The 22,161-nt window shown below is 41.1% G+C and overlaps 1 protein-coding gene across 1 annotated transcript in view; it reads left to right on the top strand.

Moving 5' to 3' along the window:
• Positions 1 to 22,161, top strand: part of NADK (NAD kinase) — a 1,020,436-nt gene that overhangs the window by 261,071 nt on the left and 737,204 nt on the right. Inside the window, exon 3 of the mRNA XM_044056259.1 lies at positions 19,578 to 19,686. Within this exon, the coding sequence (XP_043912194.1) occupies positions 19,578 to 19,686 (109 nt within the window). The remainder of the gene's footprint in view (positions 1 to 19,577; positions 19,687 to 22,161) is intronic.

Raw genomic sequence — 22,161 nt, 5'->3', positions numbered from 1 at the left:
TTTATCTGCACTTTTTTTTCAAAAATACAGTATTTAAATTGATTTTAACTGTGTTGCAGGAATATTAACTGAACTGGAAGTTAGTCAGTGTTTGCTGAATTTTGTTATTTGCTAGTAATTACAGGTGTGGGGTAGCCACATTCTTTGATTTCCTGTCCTTGCCTATTTAAGTGGTACAGTGTGAAATATTTTCTGCTTAAAAGCCTCAGCTTTGGCCGGCTAAGAACTTGCTGTATTCAACTGGACGTATAAGAGAATTTAAGTACCTTTATCTGCACTTTTTTTTCAAAAAAATACAGTATTTAAATTGATTTTAACTGTGTTGCAGGAATATTAACTGAACTGGAAGTTAGTCAGTGTTTGCTGAATCTTGTTATTTGCTAGTAATTACAGGTGTTGGGGTAGCCACATTCTTTGATTTCCTGTCCTTGCCTATTTAAGTGGTACAGTGTGAAATATTTTCTGCTTAATAACCTCAGCTTTGGCTGGCTAAGAACTTGCAGTATTCAACTGGACGTATAAGACAATTTAAGTACCTTTATCTGCACTTTTTTTCAAAAAATACAGTATTTAAATTGATTTTAACTGTGTTGCAGGAATATTAACTGAACTGGAAGTTAGTCAGTGTTTGCTGAATTTTGTTATTTGCTAGTAATTACAGGTGTGGGGGTAGCCACATTCTTTGATTTCCTGTCCTTGCCTATTTAAGTGGTACAGTGTGAAATATTTTCTGCTTAAGAACCTCAGCTTTGGCCGTCTAAGAACTTGCTGTATTCAACTGGATGTATAAGAGAATTTAAGTACCTTTATCTGCACTTTTTTTCAAAAATACAGTATTTAAATTGATTTTAACTGTGTTGCAGGAATATTAACTGAACTGGAAGTTAGTCAGTGTTTGCTGAATTTTGTTATTTGCTAGTAATTACAGGTGTGGGGTAGCCACATTCTTTGATTTCCTGTCCTTGCCTATTTAAGTGGTACAGTGTGAAATATTTTCTGCTTAAAAACCTCAGCTTTGGCCGGCTAAGAACTTGCTGTATTCAACTGGACGTATAAGAGAATTTAAGTACCTTTATCTGCACTTTTTTTCAAAAAATACAGTATTTAAATTGATTTTAACTGTGTTGCAGGAATATTAACTGAACTGGAAGTTAGTCAGTGTTTGCTGAATTTTGTTATTTGCTAGTAATTACAGGTGTGGGGGTAGCCACATTCTTTGATTTCCTGTCCTTGCCTATTTAAGTGGTGCAGTGTGAAATATTTTCTGCTTAAATCCTCAGCTTTGGCCAGCTAAGAACTAGCTGTGTTCAACTGGACGTATAAGAGAATTTAATTACCTTTATCTGCACTTTTTTTTCAAAAAATACAGTATTTAAATTGATTTTAACTGTGTTGCAGGAATATTAACTGAACTGGAAGTTAGTCAGTGTTTGCTGAATTTTGTTATTTGCTAGTAATTACAGGTGTGGGGTAGCCACATTCTTTGATTTCCTGTCCTTGCCTATTTAAGTGGTACAGTGTGAAATATTTTCTTCTTAAAAACCTCAGCTTTGGCCGGCTAAGAACTTGCTGTATTCAACTAGACGTGTAAGAGAATTTAAGTACCTTTATCTGCACTTTTTTTTTCAAAAAACGACAGTATTTAAATTGATTTTAACTGTGTTGCTGGAATATTAACTGAACTGGAAGTGAGTCATTGTTTGCTGAATTTTGTTATTTGCTAGTAATTACAGGTGTGGGGGTAGCCACATTCTTTGATTTCCTGTCCTTGCCTATTTAAGTGGTACAGTGTGAAATATTTTCTGCTTAAAAACTTCTGCTTTGGCCGGCTAAGAACTTGCTGTATTCAACTGGACGTATAAGAGAATTTAAGTACCTTTATCTGCACTTTTTTTTCAAAAAAATACAGTATTTAAATTGATTTTAACTGTGTTGCAGGAATATTAACTGAACTGGAAGTTAGTGTTTGCTGAATTTTGTTATTTGCTAGTAATTACAGGTGTGGGGGTAGCCACATTCTTTGATTTCCTGTCCTTGCCTATTTAAGTGGTACAGTGTGAAATATTTTCTGCTTAAAAACCTCAGCTTTTGCCGGCTATGAACTTGCTGTATTCAACTAGACATATAACAGAATTTAAGTACCTTTATCTGCACTTTTTTTTCAAAAAAATACAGTATTTAAATTGATTTTAACTGTGTTGCAGGAATATTAACTGAACTGGAAGTTAGTCAGTGTTTGCTGAATTTTGTTATTTGCTAGTAATTACAGGTGTGGGGGGAACCACATTCTTTGATTTCCTGCCCTTGCCTATTTAAGTGGTACAGTGTGAAATATTTTCTGCTTAAAAACCTCAGCTTTGGCCGGCTAAGAACTTGCTGTATTCAACTGGACGTATAAGAGAATTTAAGTACCTTTATCTGCACTTTGTTTTTCAAAAAAATACAGTATTTAAATTGATTTTAACTGTGTTGCAGGAATATTAACCGAACTGGAAGTTAGTCAGTGTTTGCTGAATTTTGTTATTTGCTAGTAATTACATGTGTGGGGTAGCCACATTCTTTGATTTCCTGTCCTTGCCTATTTAAGTGGTACAGTGTGAAATATTTTCTGCTTAAAAACCTCAGCTTTGGCCGGCTAAGAACTTGCTGTATTCAACTGGACGTATAAGGGAATTTAAGTATCTTTAATCTGCACTTTTTTTTTCAAATAAATACAGTATTTAAATTGATTTTAACTGTGTTGCAGGAATATTAACTGAACTGGAAGTTAGTCAGTGTTTGCTGAATTTTGTTATTTGCTAGTAATTACATGTGTGGGGTAGCCACATTCTTTGATTTCCTGTCCTTGCCTATTTAAGTGGTACAGTGTGAAATATTTTCTGCTTAAAACCTCTGCTTTGGCCGGCTAAGAACTTGCTGTATTCAACTGGACGTATAAGAGAATTTAAGTACCTTTATCTGCACTTTTTTTTTTTTAAAAATACAGTATTTAAAATGATTTTAACTGTGTTGCAGGAATATTAAGTGAACTGGAAGTTAGTCAGTGTTTGCTGAATTTTGTTATTTGCTTGTAATTACAGGTGTGGGGTAGCCACATTCTTTGATTTCCTGTCCTTGCCTATTTAAGTGGTACAGTGTGAAATATTTTCTGCTTAAAACCTCAGCTTTGGCCGGCTAAGAACTTGACTGGACGTATAAGACAATTTAAGTACCTTTATCTGCACTTTTTTTTTCAAAAAAATACAGTATTTAAATTGATTTTAACTGTGTTGCAGGAATATTAACTGAACTGGAAGTTAGTCAGTGTTTGCTGAATTTTGTTATTTGCTAGTAATTACAGGTGTGGGGGGAACCACATTCTTTGATTTCCTGTCCTTGCCTATTTAAGTGGTACAGTGTGAAATATTTTCTGCTGAAGAACCTCAGCTTTGGCCGGCTAAGAACTTGCTGTATTCAACTGGACGTATAAGAGAATTTAAGTACCTTTATCTGCACTTTTTTTTCCAAAAATACAGTATTTAAATTGATTTTAACTGTGTTGCAGGAATATTAACTGAGCTGGAAGTTTTGACTCTGCTCTTGACTCTGCTCTTCAGTTAGTCCCAGCCACCCTCCCTGTTTTTGTTTTGATGTTAATCTTAGTGGCCTTGAAACTGCCCGCCCCTCTTGTAAATTTGTGTTTGGATACTCCTTCTGGGCCCATCTGATTTGCTCACTCAACTGAGTGCAGTGAGATCATTTTCTGAATTCAGGCACTCCTACTGTGTACAAAGAGAGCATCTGTGAAACAGAAAAAAAAATGTAAGCTTGTTTCCTGCCTTTCCTGTTAAGTGGTATAGACTATTTGTAGGCTTCTGAGCCCCCAAGCCCTTCTGTGTTGGAGGGAAGCCTTCTAGCTTAGTTTTTTTTTCTTATAACTAGCCAGTTTTCTAGTTTCAGCACTCAAATCTGTTTCTTTGATCTCAGCACTTGTTCAGAAAAAAAAATTCATCTGCTTTTACTGTACTTGTGTTTCTACATACTTTATTTTACTTTTGCATCATCTTAAAAGTACTCAACTGTATTTATTACTGCTTGGTGTAACTCATTCTATGCCTTATGGTTTAAACACTTGGGCTTCGGACCATTTTTTTTTGCACTGAGAGGGTTTGTGGTCTGCACTGTAGTGGCAGAACAGGTAGCTTACATCCTTGTAGGTTGGGAACTGCTGATTGAGGGCTCAGTGTCTGTTATTCTAAAAGTGTATTAATTCTGGTTTAAGCACTTGGGCTTTCAGACCAGTTATTTTACATTAAGAGGGTTCGTGGTCTGCATTCTTGTGGGAGGAGAGGCTGGACTCTGCCCTTCTGAGCTGAGAATTTCTGGTTAAAGGCTTATAGTGCATGCATATCTGAACTGCTTCTTACTGAAGTTGGTGCGCCTTGTTTGCTGTGGCATAGACTGGATTCGGGCCTGCTGGATCTAGCTTTGTTTGTGTAACTTGAGCACTAATCTAGGCATTCTCTAAAGTATTCAGTTGTATTTATTACTGCTTGGTAGTAACTTGATTAAAGTGTAGCTATCATTCTAAGTCTTTTGGATTAAGCACTTGGGCTTCAGACCAGTTGTTTTACATTAGGAAGGTTTGTGGCATGCACTGTGGTGGCAGGACAGGCAGCTTTCATCCTAAGTTGGGAACTGCTGATTGAAAGCCCAGTGTCTGTTATTCTTAAAGTGTATTAGTTCTGGTTTAAGCAATTGGGCTTCAGGCCAGTTATTTTACATTAAGAAGGTTCGTGGTCTGCACTCTTGTGGGAGAAGAGGCAGGACTCTGCCCTTCTGAGCTGGGAATTTCTGGTTAAAGGTTTATAGTGCCTGAATATTTGAACTGTATCTTACTGAAATTGGTACACCTCGTTTGCTGTAGCATAGACTAGATCCAGGCCTGCTGAATCTAGCTTTGTTTATATGCTTGTTGTTTGTTTGCTTGTTATTTCCCTGGAACGCTAATTCCACCTAAAATGCGGCTTCTCAGCGCTTCTGTGGATCACTAGTGATATCTGCATTGCTTACTGTACTTATTTCCTTGTTTCACTTGAAAGAAAGTTACTGTTTGTCGTTTTTGCATTTAAGTTACCTGTAACACATTGCACTAAGTTACCTGGCTCTTGCTCACTAAAGCAATTATATAAGTCAGCACTAAAAATTAAAAGCACTACACCCTCACTCCCCACTGGCCGTTGTTTTCAATTATTAAGGAATTCCCAATATTATTCTAGCATGTCCATAGGTCAGTTGTCAATCTCCTCTCTGGTCCAGCTGGCGAATCTGGGAATCTTGAGGCAATGTTACAACTGCCTCATGTACACAGACAACCCTCTCCTCCTCCCAACAAATTCCAACACGTGAGAGATGCAACCATATAGCCAAACTGGAGGCTAAGCTCTCTCAACTCAGTACTGGCATAACCAGTCAGGAGGAGAAGGAAACCACACTCACTACAATTCCAGTCTCACATAGACCTACCACGGCAGCAAACCAAACACATAATCACACAAAACATACTGAGGCTCTAAATAAAGATCTGCCTAAGCAGCAGAGACCTCCAAAGCAGACACCCAAGCAACCACTACCCCAAAACAAAACACGTGCAACATATATCTCACAAAGCCAATGTGCCGAACAGTCACAGCCCTTAAGACTAAACAACACACCTGATACACTTGTAATAGGTGACTCTATCGTCAGGCAAACTGACGTCCCGCTCACCAGGCTGAACAAGGAGAGGGTCACGGTGAGCAGTCTGTCGGGTGCTAGGATCCGCCACATAACACAAGTACTCAGGTCACTCCAAGGCAATTACAAATATGACTCAGTCATTGTCTATGCTGGTGTGAATGACCTGAGACGTACCTCCCTGGACTACATGAAAAGAGACATAAAGGAGCTCTCTGGGCATGTAGGCCAGGCTGGTATGACTCTGACCTTGAGTAGCATCTTACCCTCACCAAGAATGATGCCACAATATGAAGACAAGATGATCAATTTCAACAATTGGCTTAAGTACTGGTGTCATTCAAAGGGGATCCAATGCCTGTCAGCTTGGGATGATATGCTCGACAAGCCACGATGCTTCGCTAGGGACAGCTTGCACCTGTCACCCCTGGGCTTTCGGATATTGGCAAAGGCTCTTGCTACCCCCATAGTGCCTTTTTTAGGCAAGGCTCAAAAGACAAACCCACCTCCATAGGTATCACAAGGGATAAGAAACTAAGAGTAATGCTACTCAACGCCAGAAGTCTAAACCTCAAGATGCACGCACTCAACTCTCCTTAGCATGGAGAACATCGATATCTGTGCAGTAACAGAAACCTGGTTCAGGGCTCCCGAGAGCACCCCAGCACTACCAGGTTATACCTCATACCATGCTTTTCGGCCCCCAAACTTGGACCGAACCACAAAAGGGGGGGGGGAGTATCGATATTCATCAAAGATACCCACACCTCCAGGTTGGTGGCAAAGCACGAAGCATCAGAGACTATCCATGTGCAACTAACAGTGGGTAAAACTGCCTTCCAGTTTATAGCCTGCTACAGACCACCCTCCCAGACCCAGGAACCCCACTCGGCCTTCCTAAGAACACTGGAAAATATGAAGGTCTCTCCAAACACCGTTATATTGGGCGACTTCAACTACCCAAACATAGACTGGGAGCATTACTCTAGCTCCAACACCCTAGCCCAAAGGTTCCTAGAATTTATAAACTCAAATGCTATGGAACAACTTGTTACCACTCCCACAAGAGGGGAATACATACTGGACCTGATCATCACCAACATGGGGACTCTATGCTCCAGACCAGAAAGTGTATCCCTCACTGGTAAGATCAGACCATAAACTAATCTCACTGGATGTTCACATCCCGACCCCACCTCCTGCCCAGAAAAACAGAGTGAAAAACTTCTCTAAAGCAAATTTCACACTCTTCAAAACCGAGGTGGAATCCTTCAAAGCCCCCGGACCTGTGGAAAATACGGCCCAGACCACAGAATCCTTTATAAACGCATTCTATGAATACCTTCAGGAATGCATGGATCATGCAATCCCAAATAAAACCAAGACCCAGTCCTCCAAAGGCAGACGTCCTGTCTGGTGGACCCCAGCCATATACAAACTATACAATAGAAGGAGGAAGCTACTAAATGATGGAGCAAAATCCCAAAAAGGGAAGGCATCACTGATCAGTATTAGCAAAAAACTACAGGCACTCATAAAATTGTCTAAGGCCAGCTTCGAGAGAAAAATTGCACAGGACACTAAGGATAATCACAAGGCTTTCTTTAGTTATGTTAGGAACCTGGGTGGTAATTCCCAGATATGCTCAGAATTAGTCCAGAATGACAAAAAATACACTGAACCCACAGACATTGCCAACATCCTAGCTGACAGGTTCAGCGCAAACTTCTATCCCCCCCTCCCCACCAAAAGGGCAAATATCTAACCCAGCAGAGTGTTGCCCCCCTGACATCTCAGATGCTCAGGTAAGAGCCACCCTCTCCAAAGCAAAAAACACAGCATCAATGGGACCATTCGGTGTCCCGGGCTGCGTCCTACATGAACTCCAAGAAGAGCTAAACCCAAACATAAAACTACTGTTCAGTCTCAGCCTTACTACAGGATATGTGCCCAAAGAGTGGCGTACAGCAACAGTGGTCCCTCTCCATAAAGGTGGTGCCTCAACGGATCCTGGAAACTATCGCCCCATAAGCCTGACTAGCTTGTTCTGCAAAGCTATGGAAAGGATCATCATGGACCTCATAAATAAAGATATTGGGGACCTAAAGACACTGGATCCTACCCAGTTTGGCTTTGTTAAGGGCAGATCCTGCCTCTTAAACCTGGTTGATTTCTTTGAAACAGTCACCAAGGCCATTGACGAGGGGAAGGTGGTCCACACAGCCTACCTGGACCTCGCAAAAGCCTTCGATACAATACCCCACTCGGGCATTATAGATAAGCTCACCAGCTTAAATATAAACCTCTATGTCACTAGATGGATTGCAAACTGGCTCAAGGACAGAACCCACATGGTTAGAATTGCTGGAGCCATGTCAGACCTCCAAACCAGTTACAAGTGATGTCCCACAGGGCTCAGTCCTGGGACCTCTCTTGTTTGGTATATATTTCTCGGAGGTACAGGCCAACACGGAAGGACTGTGGCTGACCAAGTTCGCAGATGACTGCAAACTGGGCGCCATAATCGACTCTCCAGCCGACACAAGCATCCTCCAAAAGGGCCTCATAGAAACAGACAACTGGTGCCAGAGCCATGGCCTCAAGCTAAATGCCAAAAAGTGTATAGTCATCCCCTTTGGCAAAAACAAAGTGCCCACAAATTACCACATAGGTGGTAATCCATTAAGTACAGAAGAAGTAATTAGGGACCTGGGGACCCAAGTTGATAGCAATCTCTCATTTGGCAACCATATGGCCAAAGTGGTTAGAAAAACATTTTATATAGCCCACCTAATCATGAAGGGATTCACATCTAGATCAGGGGAGGTCATCGTGCCTCTTTACTCATCCCTCATCAGGCCCATAATTGATTACAATGCCCCTTTTGGGATGTACCGTACCAGACACCTGCAGCAACTGGAAAGACCCCAAAAGTACCTCACCAAGAGGATCAAAGGGCTCAAACAGATGCCATATGCTGCCCGGTTAAAGAAACTCCAGCTTTACTCAGTGGCATACCCCCTGCTCAGAGGCGATCTGTGCCTGATGTATAAAGCCATGTCCAATCCGGAATTAATGGAAATGCTGCACCTCAGAAAATCCAAATCCCATCGAGCTACGCGCTCGAGAGACTTGAACCTCAGCACTGAAATAAATAGGACATGCTGGAGGGACAGATTCATAACCCAGAGGCTCCCTTCACCCTGGAATAAAATCCCAGTCCAGGTTAGGCAGAGTCCCTCATTGACTCTCTTCAAGAGGAATCTTGATGAGTGGATGGGAGATCGTAGGTTTACCCCGGGTATCACTTCTGTGTCACTGTTAGACAGAGGCACAGTATACTAACCTCAAAAAAGGGCATAGCAAAAATGGGTGGCGAAAGCCAAACACATTCTGTCTAGGCTTATAAATGCCCTAGGGCAGATAGCCTAGTATGAACCTATGAACCTAAATCCCTTTTGATTTTCCGATATACATAGTATTACTGATCTGTCTGATTGGTTTTAATAAGATGAGTTATTGTTTCTGAGACATTACTTTCCATGAATTCCTGTAATTGCCTGTTAAAACGTATGTGCAATTTAATGAAAAAGCATACACTATTTGTCAAAATACCATAACAACTTAATTCTTAGGGTTCCTCTCTGATAAGCTGTGTCTGAGCAGAATAACCATGCAGGAGTGTCCTCTTTCCCCTTTGTTAGTTGAATTATGTTTAGAACCATTGGCAAAAAAAGTAAATAAATAACTAAGGGACACAGAAGTTTAAGAATATAATTGGAATGGTATTCAAGAAAATTTGGCTTTATTTGCAGATGATATTATTTGGTACCTGATAAAAACAGAAAAGGACATCTCAGTGTTGCAGAACATTCTGAGACAATTCAGTTTGTTTAGGGATATAAAATGAATGAAGATAAAACAATAACTATAGCTGTAAACTATGTGCCCACACATAAATTGGTTCAGCAGTGTCCATGTTTATGGGGACATGATAAAATGAAGTATTTAAGAGTATGGATTAAAACAACTTTGTTATGGCAGCTAAGGATATGTGAGAATAGACTAAACGAAAGATAATATAAAAACTGTGAAATGGGAAGCTCATGCCTATGGATGTAGATGGCAGTATACACGCAGTAAAAATGTTTTTAGTCCCATTAGTTTTACACACAGGTCAGGCATACTTTTATCAAGCAGAGGAGAGGTTGTGGATAGTAATTAATAAAGAGTTGAAGGATTTTTATCTGGGTGGAAAAGAGGACAAACGTTAAGTGGTTAAGTTGATCCTTCCAGTAGAACAAGGGGGTTTAGGATTACCTGATTTGAAGGGATATTTTAGAGGTACACAGCTAAGGCTGTACATAACATAAGCAGAAAGCTACATTTAAAAGTGTAAAGGGATGATGATGAAGTGGGGGGGGGTTCAAGAAATAAGGAATGAGGGGGATTTTTTGATGCACATTCTTCAAGAGAATATCAACAGTCATACAGAATATTATATTCATTAAGGAGCAGAAAGTATACACAGAACTAAGCCAATGTGGGAATGGAGAAAGGAGATTTCTGCTGATGGGGATGACTGCAGTTAGGGTTAAAGAGACTAGGCAAGAGGGGGCTGAAATTTACTTTCACAAGCTGCGAAAGGAACCAAGATATTGGGAGCAAATTAGAGACGGAAAGGTAACAGAAAGGGAGGTGGCCAAGAAGACATTTGGACTGCAGGTTACAGACTGCCTTCCCTATCAGGGATTGATATCAGAGTATAGGCAAAGAGAAGGGAATAGGGGGATCCTCAGTGAAAGATCTGCAGTGGTTGAGTTTTTAGTTGAGTCTAGAGTAGAAGCTGCTGCTAAAAAAGGAATAATTAGTAGGGCATGTAAAATATTGCACGATACCATTAGAAATCAGTCAGAAGTCATAAAAGGTTGGGAAGAGAGATTAGATATGCAATTCACAAAGAAGAAATGGGAGGACATAAGCATGACTCTCAAATGTGCAACAGTTTGGAAGATTTTGGGTTTTTGCTTGAAGTGTTAGCATACGTACTTTAATACCCCAAGCAGACTCCAAAGAATTTTTCCTCAGGTAGATGGCAAAGGTTGGAGGTGTAATGGGGAAGAAAGGGGTACCTGGGAGCATATGCTTTTAGAGTGTAAGACTTGGCAGACTTTAAAAAATCCTTACAGAGTGCTCTGTCAGGAATACTGGGAGAGCAAATTAGTGTAACTAAGGAAATTATTTTTTGAGCTGGAATACAGGATCTGAATTACCTAGACAAAGTAAGGCCTTAAGTTTAATTCTGTTGAGTATCAAAAAGCAATTACTAGAAAATGGAAATCAAAGTCTAAACCAGCCACACTTGTCTTATTAGAAAAGGTTAGGAGTAAACTACATAGAAAATATGGAAATTGAAGGAACAATACATGCCGAAAAATATTTTTGGAGGAGGAATGAAGTTTAAGAGAAGGGAGACATTGAACAGTTTATGTAATGATGGACTGATTATATTGTATAGCAGAATATATGTAATGTATAATGTTTTATAATAAATGTGAACTTGTTAATATGGTTTTATATAAATGTATGTTTGCTTGTGTCACAAGTGATAATTCAATAAAGATAAAAAACAAAACAAACATAATTCATAAGATTTGGTTATAGAATTACATTTGTTATGATATATTTGGCTACTTTCTAACTTAATGCACTCTGTTTGCATTTTGTAAGTTTAATCAGTTCTCAATACTTTTACCAGAAAACCACATATTTCACAAGGAATAGACTGAAAATATGAGGCAAAAATAAGTTTGTGCATTCTGTGATATCAGGAACAGGATGGTTGAGAGATCTATGCCGAAGGAAGCAGATTTTTAGCAATTATTTTCACCAACTCAGGAAACACATTTTTCACACAACCCAAAGTGACAGGTAAGTGAACCATTTCAGAGTAAGACAGCTTCTGTTAGTTAATAGTTGCTCTTTACCTCTAAAAATACAGAAATGTTTGCTGCAGTTGTAGAAGTTGCTGAAGGCAAATCTATTTTGAGTTGTTTGGTACTCAATGCAATTTGTAAATTGAAAATCAGAATCTTTAATTTCCTGATGTTTCATTTTGCTTAATGCATGCTTAACCTGTATACTAGTAGATAAAGCCATGATCAAATCTCTATCAATGTTATTACTTAGAAGATGCTGTAGGTGCGTACTGATGATGCGATGACTTGCGACTCAGTGAATGGTTTAAATACCAATGGCCAACTGAAAGTAACTGGAATTCAGTGGGCCACTCAGTATTTTATGGCACCCTGTCATTTAGGTACAAAAATTGGTATTTTCCATCATACCAAACAGTTGAGGATTATGGTGAACAATACATGCATTGTCGAGAATTGGAAGCATTCAGGCAAAACACTACTTCTTGTAGGGCTTCCATATTTATGCTGAAACTGTAGATCCCACCTAAGTACCGTGTTCAATCATAGCCTCACCTCAGGCTTTGTGCCCCCTGAATGGCGCACAGCAATGGTTATCCCACTCCACAAAGGGGGAGCCACCACGGACCCCGGGAACTACCGCCCTATTAGCCTGATGAGCCTGGTCTGCAAGGCTATGAAGTGTAATATCATGGAACTTATAAAAAATGACATTGGTAATCTCCAAACTCTGGACCCTACCTAGTTCGGGTTTGTAAAAGGCAGTTTTATGTGTCCTAAACCTGATAGACTTCTTTGAAGCGGTCACCAAAGCTGCAGATGAGGGTAAGGTGGTACACACAGACTATCTAGATCTCGCCAAGGCTTTTGACACCATCCCCCACTCTGGAATTATAGACAAATTCACTAAACTAGGTATAAATCCCTATGTCACAAGATGGGTTGCCAACTGGCTCACTGACCGAACCCACACTGTGAAAGTAGCAGACTCTAAATCCAACTTCAGACCAGTGACAAGTGGAGTACCACAGGGTACAGTCCTAGGTCCACTCCTGTTAGCCTGTACTTCAGAGAAGTAGATACCAATCACAGAAGGTCTTTGGCTAACAAAGTTTGCAGATGACTGCAAACTAGGAGCCGTAATCAAATCTCCTAACAATGCGGACATCCTATAAAAGGGCCTCACTGATACAGATGCCTGGTGTCAAAGCCATGGCCTCAAGCTCAATGCCAAAAAGTGCATTGTCATCCCTTTTGGTAAAAACTCTGTGCCCATGAACTACCACATAGGCGGTAGTCTACTTAACACCGAAAGTGTGATGAGACCTTGGGACACTGGTGGACAGTAGTCTCTCCTTTGATCACATCGCCACAGTAGTCAGGAAATCCTTTTACATGGCACACCTCATCACAAAAGGTTTCTCATCCAGGAAAAAAGAGGTCATTGTTCCCCTCTACTCATTACTCATTAGACCCATTATAGAGTACAACTCCCCTTTTGGTATGTACCTCACAAGACATCTACAACAACTGGAAAGGCCACAGAAATACCTCACAAAGAGGATTACCAGCCTCAAATAGATGCCCTATGCAGACCGTCTCAAAAAACTCCAGCTTTACTCTGTCGCATATCGCCTACTCGGAGGCGATCTCTGCCTATCATACAAAGCTATATCAAACCCAGAGCTGTTGGACATGCTCCACATAAAGAAATCCCAATCCCTCCCAGCTACACGCTCTATGGACTTAAACCTTGTCACCACAATAAATAGAACATGCTGGAGGGATAGATTCCTGTCTCAGAGACTTCCCATACTCTGGAACGAACTACCTATCTATATCAAACAAAGCTCCTCAGTAGCACTCTTCAAGAAAAATCTTGATGATTGGATGGGAGATAGGAAATTCACCCCGTGGATCATTTCTGTGTCTCTGCTTGACAGAGGCAAAGGAAAATAATTTTCTTGGGTGGCAAAAGCCAGGGTACCATTTGGCTAGGCTTATATAGGCCCTAGGGCGAATAGCCTAGTACCTACCTATGAACCTATGACTGAAGATGAATCAGATGGAGCGACCATACCAGAGTCCATAGATCAGGGGCAAGAGTGCACTTATTCAGTCCTTGGAGAGAGTTAGAGCCACGAGTGTGGAACTTCAGCTAGATGCCTGCTTCAGGCTTAGTGTAAGCTTCTTTTCATTACATAGTAGGCAGTCTTTGTTAGCTTGACATTTTGATTGCCTCAGTCTTAAAGTTTTTTTATAGAGGATTTTTGTCCCTGTGCCTGCCAGCCATCAAGCCTCCCCTCAATCAGACAGAATTAATTTGTTCCCCTGCTCTAAGGATACCACCTGGATCTGAGACAAGAGCTGTAACGGTACTTGATGCTCTTTCTGTCATCCCAACAATGAGAACATCTGAATGGGGTAACTCCACCCCTTGGTTGAGGAGAGGGATGAGTGAGCCATCACTGGCATGTCCCACAATATCCTCTCCTTGCATGTGCATGCTTCCACACATTAGCTGTGACGACTACCACCCACCAGTGGCTTGGTGAGCCTAATGCCTGCCCCTTGATCATTCTTCATCACTGCCCTGCCTCTGAGGGATAGTGGCAGTGTATCTGGTTCTGAACTCCACCAAAGGATGGACCAACACATTCTCCTTGCCAGCATCATGACGTACCTGAGACTGCAGTCAACTCTGATCACTTGCTGTGTAGTCAGAGCTTTATCCCATTATGTCACCTGTGCTAAATCATCCCACTCTTACAGTTATCAAGAAACTTGTACAAATCCCAGCAAGAACAGGCCATGGAAATTGAGAGAGTGTAGGATCCCTTCCCAGAAGGACTCCCTTTGGAGATCAGAGAGGGAGGCCTTTATCCTTAGTGGGTTCAAGCTCTCAGGATCCTTTCACTACTTGGACTCCATAGACTGCATCACCTTTAAGGAGGTGGAAGACTATTTGTCATTTTGGTACCTCCTCCAGGGGTATCTTGGGAGGAAGCTGTCCTGGGCTATCTGATTGACTTTCTCTAGGATCAACCTTATGTTATGCTATGCTATTTTGAAATGCTGATGGTAGACTCACTATTCATCGACTGCCCTGTGAGCTGATATGCTTTATTGTTCTCACCAGCAGACTAGAGTGATACCCTTACTAAGCATTCACAGGCTAACGTCTTGAGGCCCATGGAGGGCCTCTGGCAGTCCTGAATGTCTAAACCTTATGCCTCTTGGCCAGCAGACAGGGTGGGATTGGAGGTGAACTGATTGGGCAGGAATGCTTGCATCCTCAGACTGAGAGCCTTGAACCATGCCTTCCACTTGTCCAGATTAAAGTCCCTTCTTAATTGAAATAAAACTAATGAACATTAATTCCTGTACTGAATATGTGATTAGGGTAAGGGTCCTTCCTTTTTATTGTTCCAAATAGGTCATGGGTTCTCACCTGGACAATTATACTTCATATACAATGGATGTCCTCTTGCAGGTACCATGGTTTGTCTGCTGAGGTTGGCTTGGCATTGGTCATCTGTGGTAAGAACTGCACGATGCCTTTCTGAGTATTGGTCAGCCTTTCTACAACCTGGGGAGTAGCTTCCCTGCCTCATGCACTTTCCACGTTTTTAGGCAGAAAAGAAAATGTTGCCTGTGACTCTAGGTCTCCTCTTTTTCTTTTTAGGTTGGTTCTGTGGTGGGGTTGTGCCTTCTCTGCCCCTTTCCAGAGACCATTGGGTCTCTGCAACCTTGGTTGGCAGTGCCCTTACAGGGGTGTCCCTTCTGAATGCTTAAGTGAAGAGAGCCTAATTTGAGACTCTTTCCTTTATGCCTGTAGGACTTCAATCCTTGTTTCCCACCCTTCACCTTATACTTATCATAGAGGTGGGAGATTCTTTACTCCTGTGGGATGTAGAACTTGTTTCCAAGGGAAGAATTTCCCCTGTGCTCATTCTGTCATCTTTTTCCGGGAACTTAGTCCTTTTAGGGTCCAAACCCACATGCCTGCATCCCCTAGTGGGACTTTATTTAATTCTTCAGTACATTTTTGTTACTTTTTCAACCTGGATGGTAAATGCCTTGGCCAGAACATGAGTAAAATCTCCTAGTGGCTTGTTCCAGGATGGTCTGGGGAAGAGACAGTTGAAAACTCGCCTTTGGTGGGAACTTCCAGTGGGGAATCCCATGCATTTTTTCCATCTAAGAAAAAGTTGATACCATTTTCCTGCAGCCTGGTTCTTCAAGGGAGAGATCCCACATGGGATTTAGGGCTTTTTGGATTCAGAGCCATGGCTGCCTTGCTTTGGATTGCCTTCTCATATGATGAACAGCATTAGCTATTTTGTCAGCTTGCCTTTGACTATGTCTAAGGTTCCCCATTTATCCTCCCTTGGAGTAGGTGGAATAAACTGCTTATGGCCTCTCCAGACATAGTCCATGGGGTTTCAGCTGTTCAGACCTGTCAGTCTCTCTTGGTGGGAGCAGGGCTTTTATGTTCTAGTTAGATGAGAGCAGTTTGTTCCCCTAGTCTTCTTGGGCTGTTGTCTCAGCACTTCTGAGTGGGAGTTTTCATTTGGCTCAAAACCAGACCATCTGTTCTTGAATTCCCAATCACACCCTTTTTGGAGGAGTAAGGTGGCTCTTGCGTCTAGCATTGTAGCCCCGTCCTTGAGCTACATGACTGGAAGTGGTTAGAAGAAGCCAATGAGCCTGGAAAGGATAAAAGGCAATATGATGAACATAATGAAAAGCTAATAAGAAGGAACCAAAAAAAATAAAATAAAAGCAGAGAATACCCACATGGTTAGGGGTGAAAAGTCAGAGACTGAGTAAGAGACAGGGAAGAGGATGTACTGGAGCAAGGTGGGGGGTAAGGCTGCTTTACTAAAAGCAAACACAAAAAAGGCAGCTGGGGAAATTAGAGAAGTTGTGGCTAAGGTAAAAATGGAGATAGCACTGTGAGTTTAATGTGTAAGGGGACATTAGACATTGAAGTATCTAGTGAATGTAAAAGTGACTTCTGTTGCTTTTCAAAACTTTCTGTTTAGAACACACCACTCTGGATCTAGCCAAGATCAGGGAACCTTATACTACAAATACTAAGTGTAAAAAAAACATGACTGATATGTTGCATAATTCCTTCCAAGATCGTGTATTAAGCTTCCCCTGGCAATCAGAAGTCGCTCAATAACTGTCAAAAATAATTTTCATTTGTATGTGAAGTAGAAGATATCACCATGAGGTTACAGCCATCAAGTTTCTTGACGAATTTCAAGTCATAAGTTTGACAGTCAAATGTGTGACGTTGTAGTTCATTAAATAAATGAGTTAATTGCAGGGCACTCATCTGACTACATTTGTCATACTTCTGTGGTAGTGCTTTCCTTGGAAATACACTATTGTTAGTAGAATTCTTATAATCTTTTAAATTGTTTAGTCTTTTTTCACAGACTAACAAAGGTCTGTAGTCGTCAGACCTGCCAGATTCCGCCACAGAATTAAGTGTTAGCTGGACTTCTCTTGTTGGCCGTTAGGGTTTTTTCCTGTATAAGTAAATGCTGAAAGTGTTTTTCACACCACTGCATATTTCAGTTGTCTCAACAGATTCTTAACAAATTTGCCAGAGCTCTTTCATTAGCCACCTTTGCCTGACACACACACACACACACACACACACACACACACACACACACACACACACACACACACACCACTTTTCATGTACATCAGACAAGAACAGAGTTAATTTTATTGTAAAATTGTAGTTTTAAGAAATGCCTGCTTGCCCAACCCTAACTGTAGACGTACAGTACTTCAACATAAAATTAGTTGCAGTATTAGTGGTCGGGGAGGATGGGAGTGAGCAGCCACTGCCCATCCTGGGTGGAGGAGGCAGTTCCGGTCTGCCACTTGGCTAGCATCTAGTAGGATCTGTAGGCATTGCATCTGCAAAGATCTGACCTACAGAGCATGAGCTGCCACAGTGAATGTACTGTAAGCCCAGAATAGCATGCTCATGGAGGCAAGCTTTTTTGCCCAGTTTGTCAGGCATCAGTTGAGGGGCTCTGCAGTGATGGTGATCAGGGTTGGGCACTCTGCAGGAGGAATGCCTGAAAGACTGACTGACCTGTTCCATACCACCCAACTACAATCACCTAGACCTGAAAAATGAATGAGCTTAACTGTCATCTTGTGGAGGAGATGGGCTCCATATTCAGTCTGTCCCAGGGAAGCTGGTAAGCTTACTGGGCCCAGTGAATCTGGGTTAGACAGTTAGGCATGGTCTTGTTCCATGGGCTTAATTGGCTCTCTTAGGAGGAGCAAATGGGCCAACTGTGCACTGGTAGCAGGGGCCAATGAATCAGTGAAATAGATGGGGGTATAGTTTCACTATTGTGTTTAGAGAACACGTTCTAACATTTGGACTGTCTTTATTTTTGTGTGTGTACAAAAAACTCATTGAAGTAGTCAAACATTTACTCATGTCTTATCTTGCACAGATGTTGCAATTAAATATTAATACACTATGTAGTGACTTATGGAGTGTTTTCTGGTTTTGATTGCAATCTGTTATGAAAGTACAGTTCCAGAGGAAGCAGCTGTGTGCTGTAATATACTGATGACTGTAAACTGGGTAACATAACTACTTCAGTAAAGGATGTTAAGGTTCTCCAAGACAGTGTTCAAAAATATACATCTAATGTATTACTAATTACTGCACTTTAATGCCAGTAAATGAAGTTTTATGAGACTTGGCAAAAGTAAAATAAATTATGATTATAGAGTAAATGATCACTCATAACAATGACACAGTAATTAAAGCTTCCAGGACAGTGGTTGGTAGCATTTTAAACATGGACCCATGTGTTATCAAACAGAATTAGGAAGGCATAATTTTTTACCCTGTCTAATTCTAAACAGCAGGTCTAGTCATTTGAGGGATCACCATACTACCATGTGCTTATGAACAAGCCACCTGAAAGAACTTTCTCCTATTAAGTGATGGAAAACCTGAACTATTCATAAAGGCCTCAGGAATTGTCATTATAGTCTGTTTCTTTTAAGTTACTTAAAGTTGATGTCTGCGTGCTGTATAAGTGTTCTTATTAAGTTCTGTTTTGAAAGTTTATGCCTGTAATACACTACTGGGAGAGCTAGCACCAGATTGGGGAACCTGATTATAATGAAATAAAAGGTAATGCAAGAAGATGCCATATGCATTACACAACGCCTTCCAAGATCACGGAAGAAGCTTCCCTTTGCTACCAGCATTCAGTCCTTAACTTTTTTTTCAGAATTGTTGACATATTCATAGATAAGGTGTGGAAAATGTCAATATTGAGTCACAGCAATCAAGCTTCTTGAAGACCAGTAAACTGTGAACATGACAATGGAACCTGTGAATCAGTGGTAACGGGGCACACACTCAGATCTCAGTCTTTTGAGTCCATCCATCCAGTTTGCTGGACCTTGTCTTCTTCCATGTGACTTTGCACTATGGTTTCTCACACTTGTGAAGTATAACAGCAGCTGTTGCATTCGTTCTAGCCTGCTGTCGAGTTCATCACATTATCAGTGCTTAAGATTACTTTGGCAAAAAAGTCATCTGCTTTTAGTTAATCTGCTTCCTACTGTAGCTGCTAAAGCCAGCTCACAGACTTGAGTTTTATCTAGTTCAACCCACTGTTGGCTTAAGGGAGGGGGGGTTATTGTGCTGATTGAAATGAAGGAGAGTGAATTATCTGGTGGATGTATATTTAAGTGGCAGGAGAGCATAATGTTGCAGCAGCAATGCTGCATTTTCTTCTGCAAGTAGAGGGTTGGCAAATAAGTCTATTTAGAAGTGTTTACGTAACTTAATGTGAAACAAAAAAAGATGAAGTGGAACTCTTGTGTGTTGACTTTGTGTTGCTTGTTTCTTTTCAGCAACAGAAGATGATTGTTTATGTAGAGAAAAAAGTGTTGGAGGACCCAGCCATTGTGAGTGATAATAGTTTTGGACCAGTCACAAAGAAATTCTGCACTTTCCATGAAGGTGAGAATATACGTGCAGTTTGTATATTTCCCCTTTATGTTTTTTTTGGCTGCTAAATACTACAGTAGTGTCTCTAGTTTCCTTGTTAGTTTGCAAAGTTATACGTAGGTAGGCAGGTTGCTAAATGTTTCAGTAGTGTCTGTAACTCGTCTGTTATTTTGCAGAGTTGCATTTAGATAGACAGCACACATGTATCTCTCACTTCTCAGAGTCTTCTGGAGAAGATGTCACATACAACAAATGCACATCAGGCTAGCTTTAGCATTTCACATTTTTTCAGTGTAGTCTGTGGGTCTGCAAGTAGGACCAGAGTGATCATCAAGGAGGAAATATTCCTTATCCTTCTAGTTCCTTCACAGTGTTTGTTCTTATGCAGGTGTCCACTTCTTTCAGTTTCTAAAAAACTATCATGTTGGAGTTGAAGATCAAGTCTTTATTTACTTTCTTGTTGGGTCCTTGGTCTGGATACTACTATCCATGAGCCAGAGGTCAGCATAGTTTGTTTAGCAAGCTAATGCATTCAGGAATGTCTGTCAGGCTAGAAGGTAATGACTGCACAAGCACATTCTTCCTTGCAAGTCACCAGTTTTTTTTTTACTTTTCACAATTTGGATCTCAGTCTTTGCTGCTGTTAATAAAGTCATGCCTTCACATGTGTAAGCAACATAGTAAGTGTTTTTGTAGCTATTAAATTACCATTCATGACCTTCATCAACATTGTCTGTAGTGTCTTCGGAAGGAGTATGTCACTGAGGACTGCCACAAGTGCCAGAGATTCAGCCTAGCTGTTCATCATCAAAGACTTGACAATTAAGAGCTATTCACATGGAAGGTGGTAGAGGGGTCATCTTTACATGCCCATACGTATGCCTGAGTATCTCTACAAAGACAAGGACATGGAAGACAGGTCCAGGCCTAAATCTCCTCTAGGTAAAGTGCAGTGTCCATCTGGCCATCCAAAACCATTAATCTGAAGAACCTATTCTCAACCAAGACTCAATTCTGAACCTAGCCTTGATTCAGAACTGTGAGATTAGAGGAAGCGCATCCTCATCTCCAACCTTTGTCTTTTTGATGATTGGCTGGAGGTACTAAATGGCCAGCCTGATTCCAGAGCTCTGCTCCCCCCACTCTGTCTCATGAGTCTTCCATTCATGGATTGAGAGTATAGAGGACTAGGGACTCTTATGTTCAGTTTGACACCCAGACCTTTGTGGGACACCAGGCCCTGATTAAGAAGGTTACATCTGGTTATCCTGCACTAGAGCACACAGTCCAGAGTTGCCAATGCCTGGTGCCAGTCTACCACATGCACACACATTTGCATGTGCTTCTGCCCAGTTGTAGAAGGGGGTCATGGTTTTCCCTTGCACTCAGGATATTGTGTGGATTCAGGAAGCATCAAGGCCATTGTCTCTGCGTAGATAGGGATACTGAGTTTAAATGCCCCCCATTACAACATCACCACCCCACCTTTCACTTGTAGGTCTTCAGGCAAATGAGTAGTGTAGACTGGAATTTGGCCCTAATCCTTTCTCGCAAGTGTGCATGATGAAGTTTCCTGTAAAGAAATGTGGAGTCATAATTCTGTAACCCTTGGAACCATTCATTACCTTTTAAAGAACCAGTAGATACTTTGTATGTGCCCCGCTGGTCTGGAAAAGACTGTTTGCCATTTACAGAGTGGTTTCTGAGTTAGATCTCCTCACTAAACATCCCAGTCCTTAGTCCTCTGTAAACATTTGATCCAGCATAGGTCCCAAAAACCACAGCATTTTGCCTCCTTTCGCAAGGAGTGTACAGTTTTGGACAGGAGTGGCAAAGTTTATTTTTCTGCTCTCAACTGTTCGTGTTATTTGCCTTAGTTCCAGCTGTTGAAGAATGGGCTGGAAAAGGTTAAAAACATTACAGAGCTTAGACTTAAAGAGAATCCCCTTAAGGCCTAGAGTTTGGACTTAAAGAGGATCTTCTTAAGACCTTGCTGAGAGCCTTCATTTAAAGATACCATGTGTCTCACAGTAGTTTTGATTGCATTTTGGCTAGATAAATTCAATAAATAAATAAAATAAGGCTGCAAACGTGTGTGTATGTGTGTGCCTATGCAAGATAGCATGACTGAGATTTTCCTTCCTCTAGGAGGAGCAAAAGCCTGGTTGCCCACTTTATGGGGGTTATACTGTTCAACCAGCCTACTGAGGACCTGGTCAGTGACCTCCTAATAGGAACTGGTCCCTGTCCTCCTTGGATGTGCACTATAATTCCTCCCATACCATTTCCATATATTTCCTTGCTACACCTGACCAGCTCCAAAAGAAGAGGAGGCCTCTTCTGTATCTGATGCCCTCACATATCACACTTTTTGTCTCCTCCAGGATGCCTGCTGTGTTCCTTACTGTGGCATAGGACTGCTTGTTTGGGGAGAGGATTTTCCAAGTTTACCCTGGCTGGGAATACCCATTACAAGAGATCAGTGGA

This window comes from Protopterus annectens, chromosome 14.part0 (genome assembly GCF_019279795.1).
Source record: "Protopterus annectens isolate FY-2018-M chromosome 14.part0, PAN1.0, whole genome shotgun sequence".
NCBI classification, from domain to species: Eukaryota; Metazoa; Chordata; order Ceratodontiformes; family Protopteridae; genus Protopterus; species Protopterus annectens.
The sequence above is the reverse complement of the archived record's forward strand: the minus strand, read 5'-3'. Positions and strand labels throughout refer to the sequence as shown.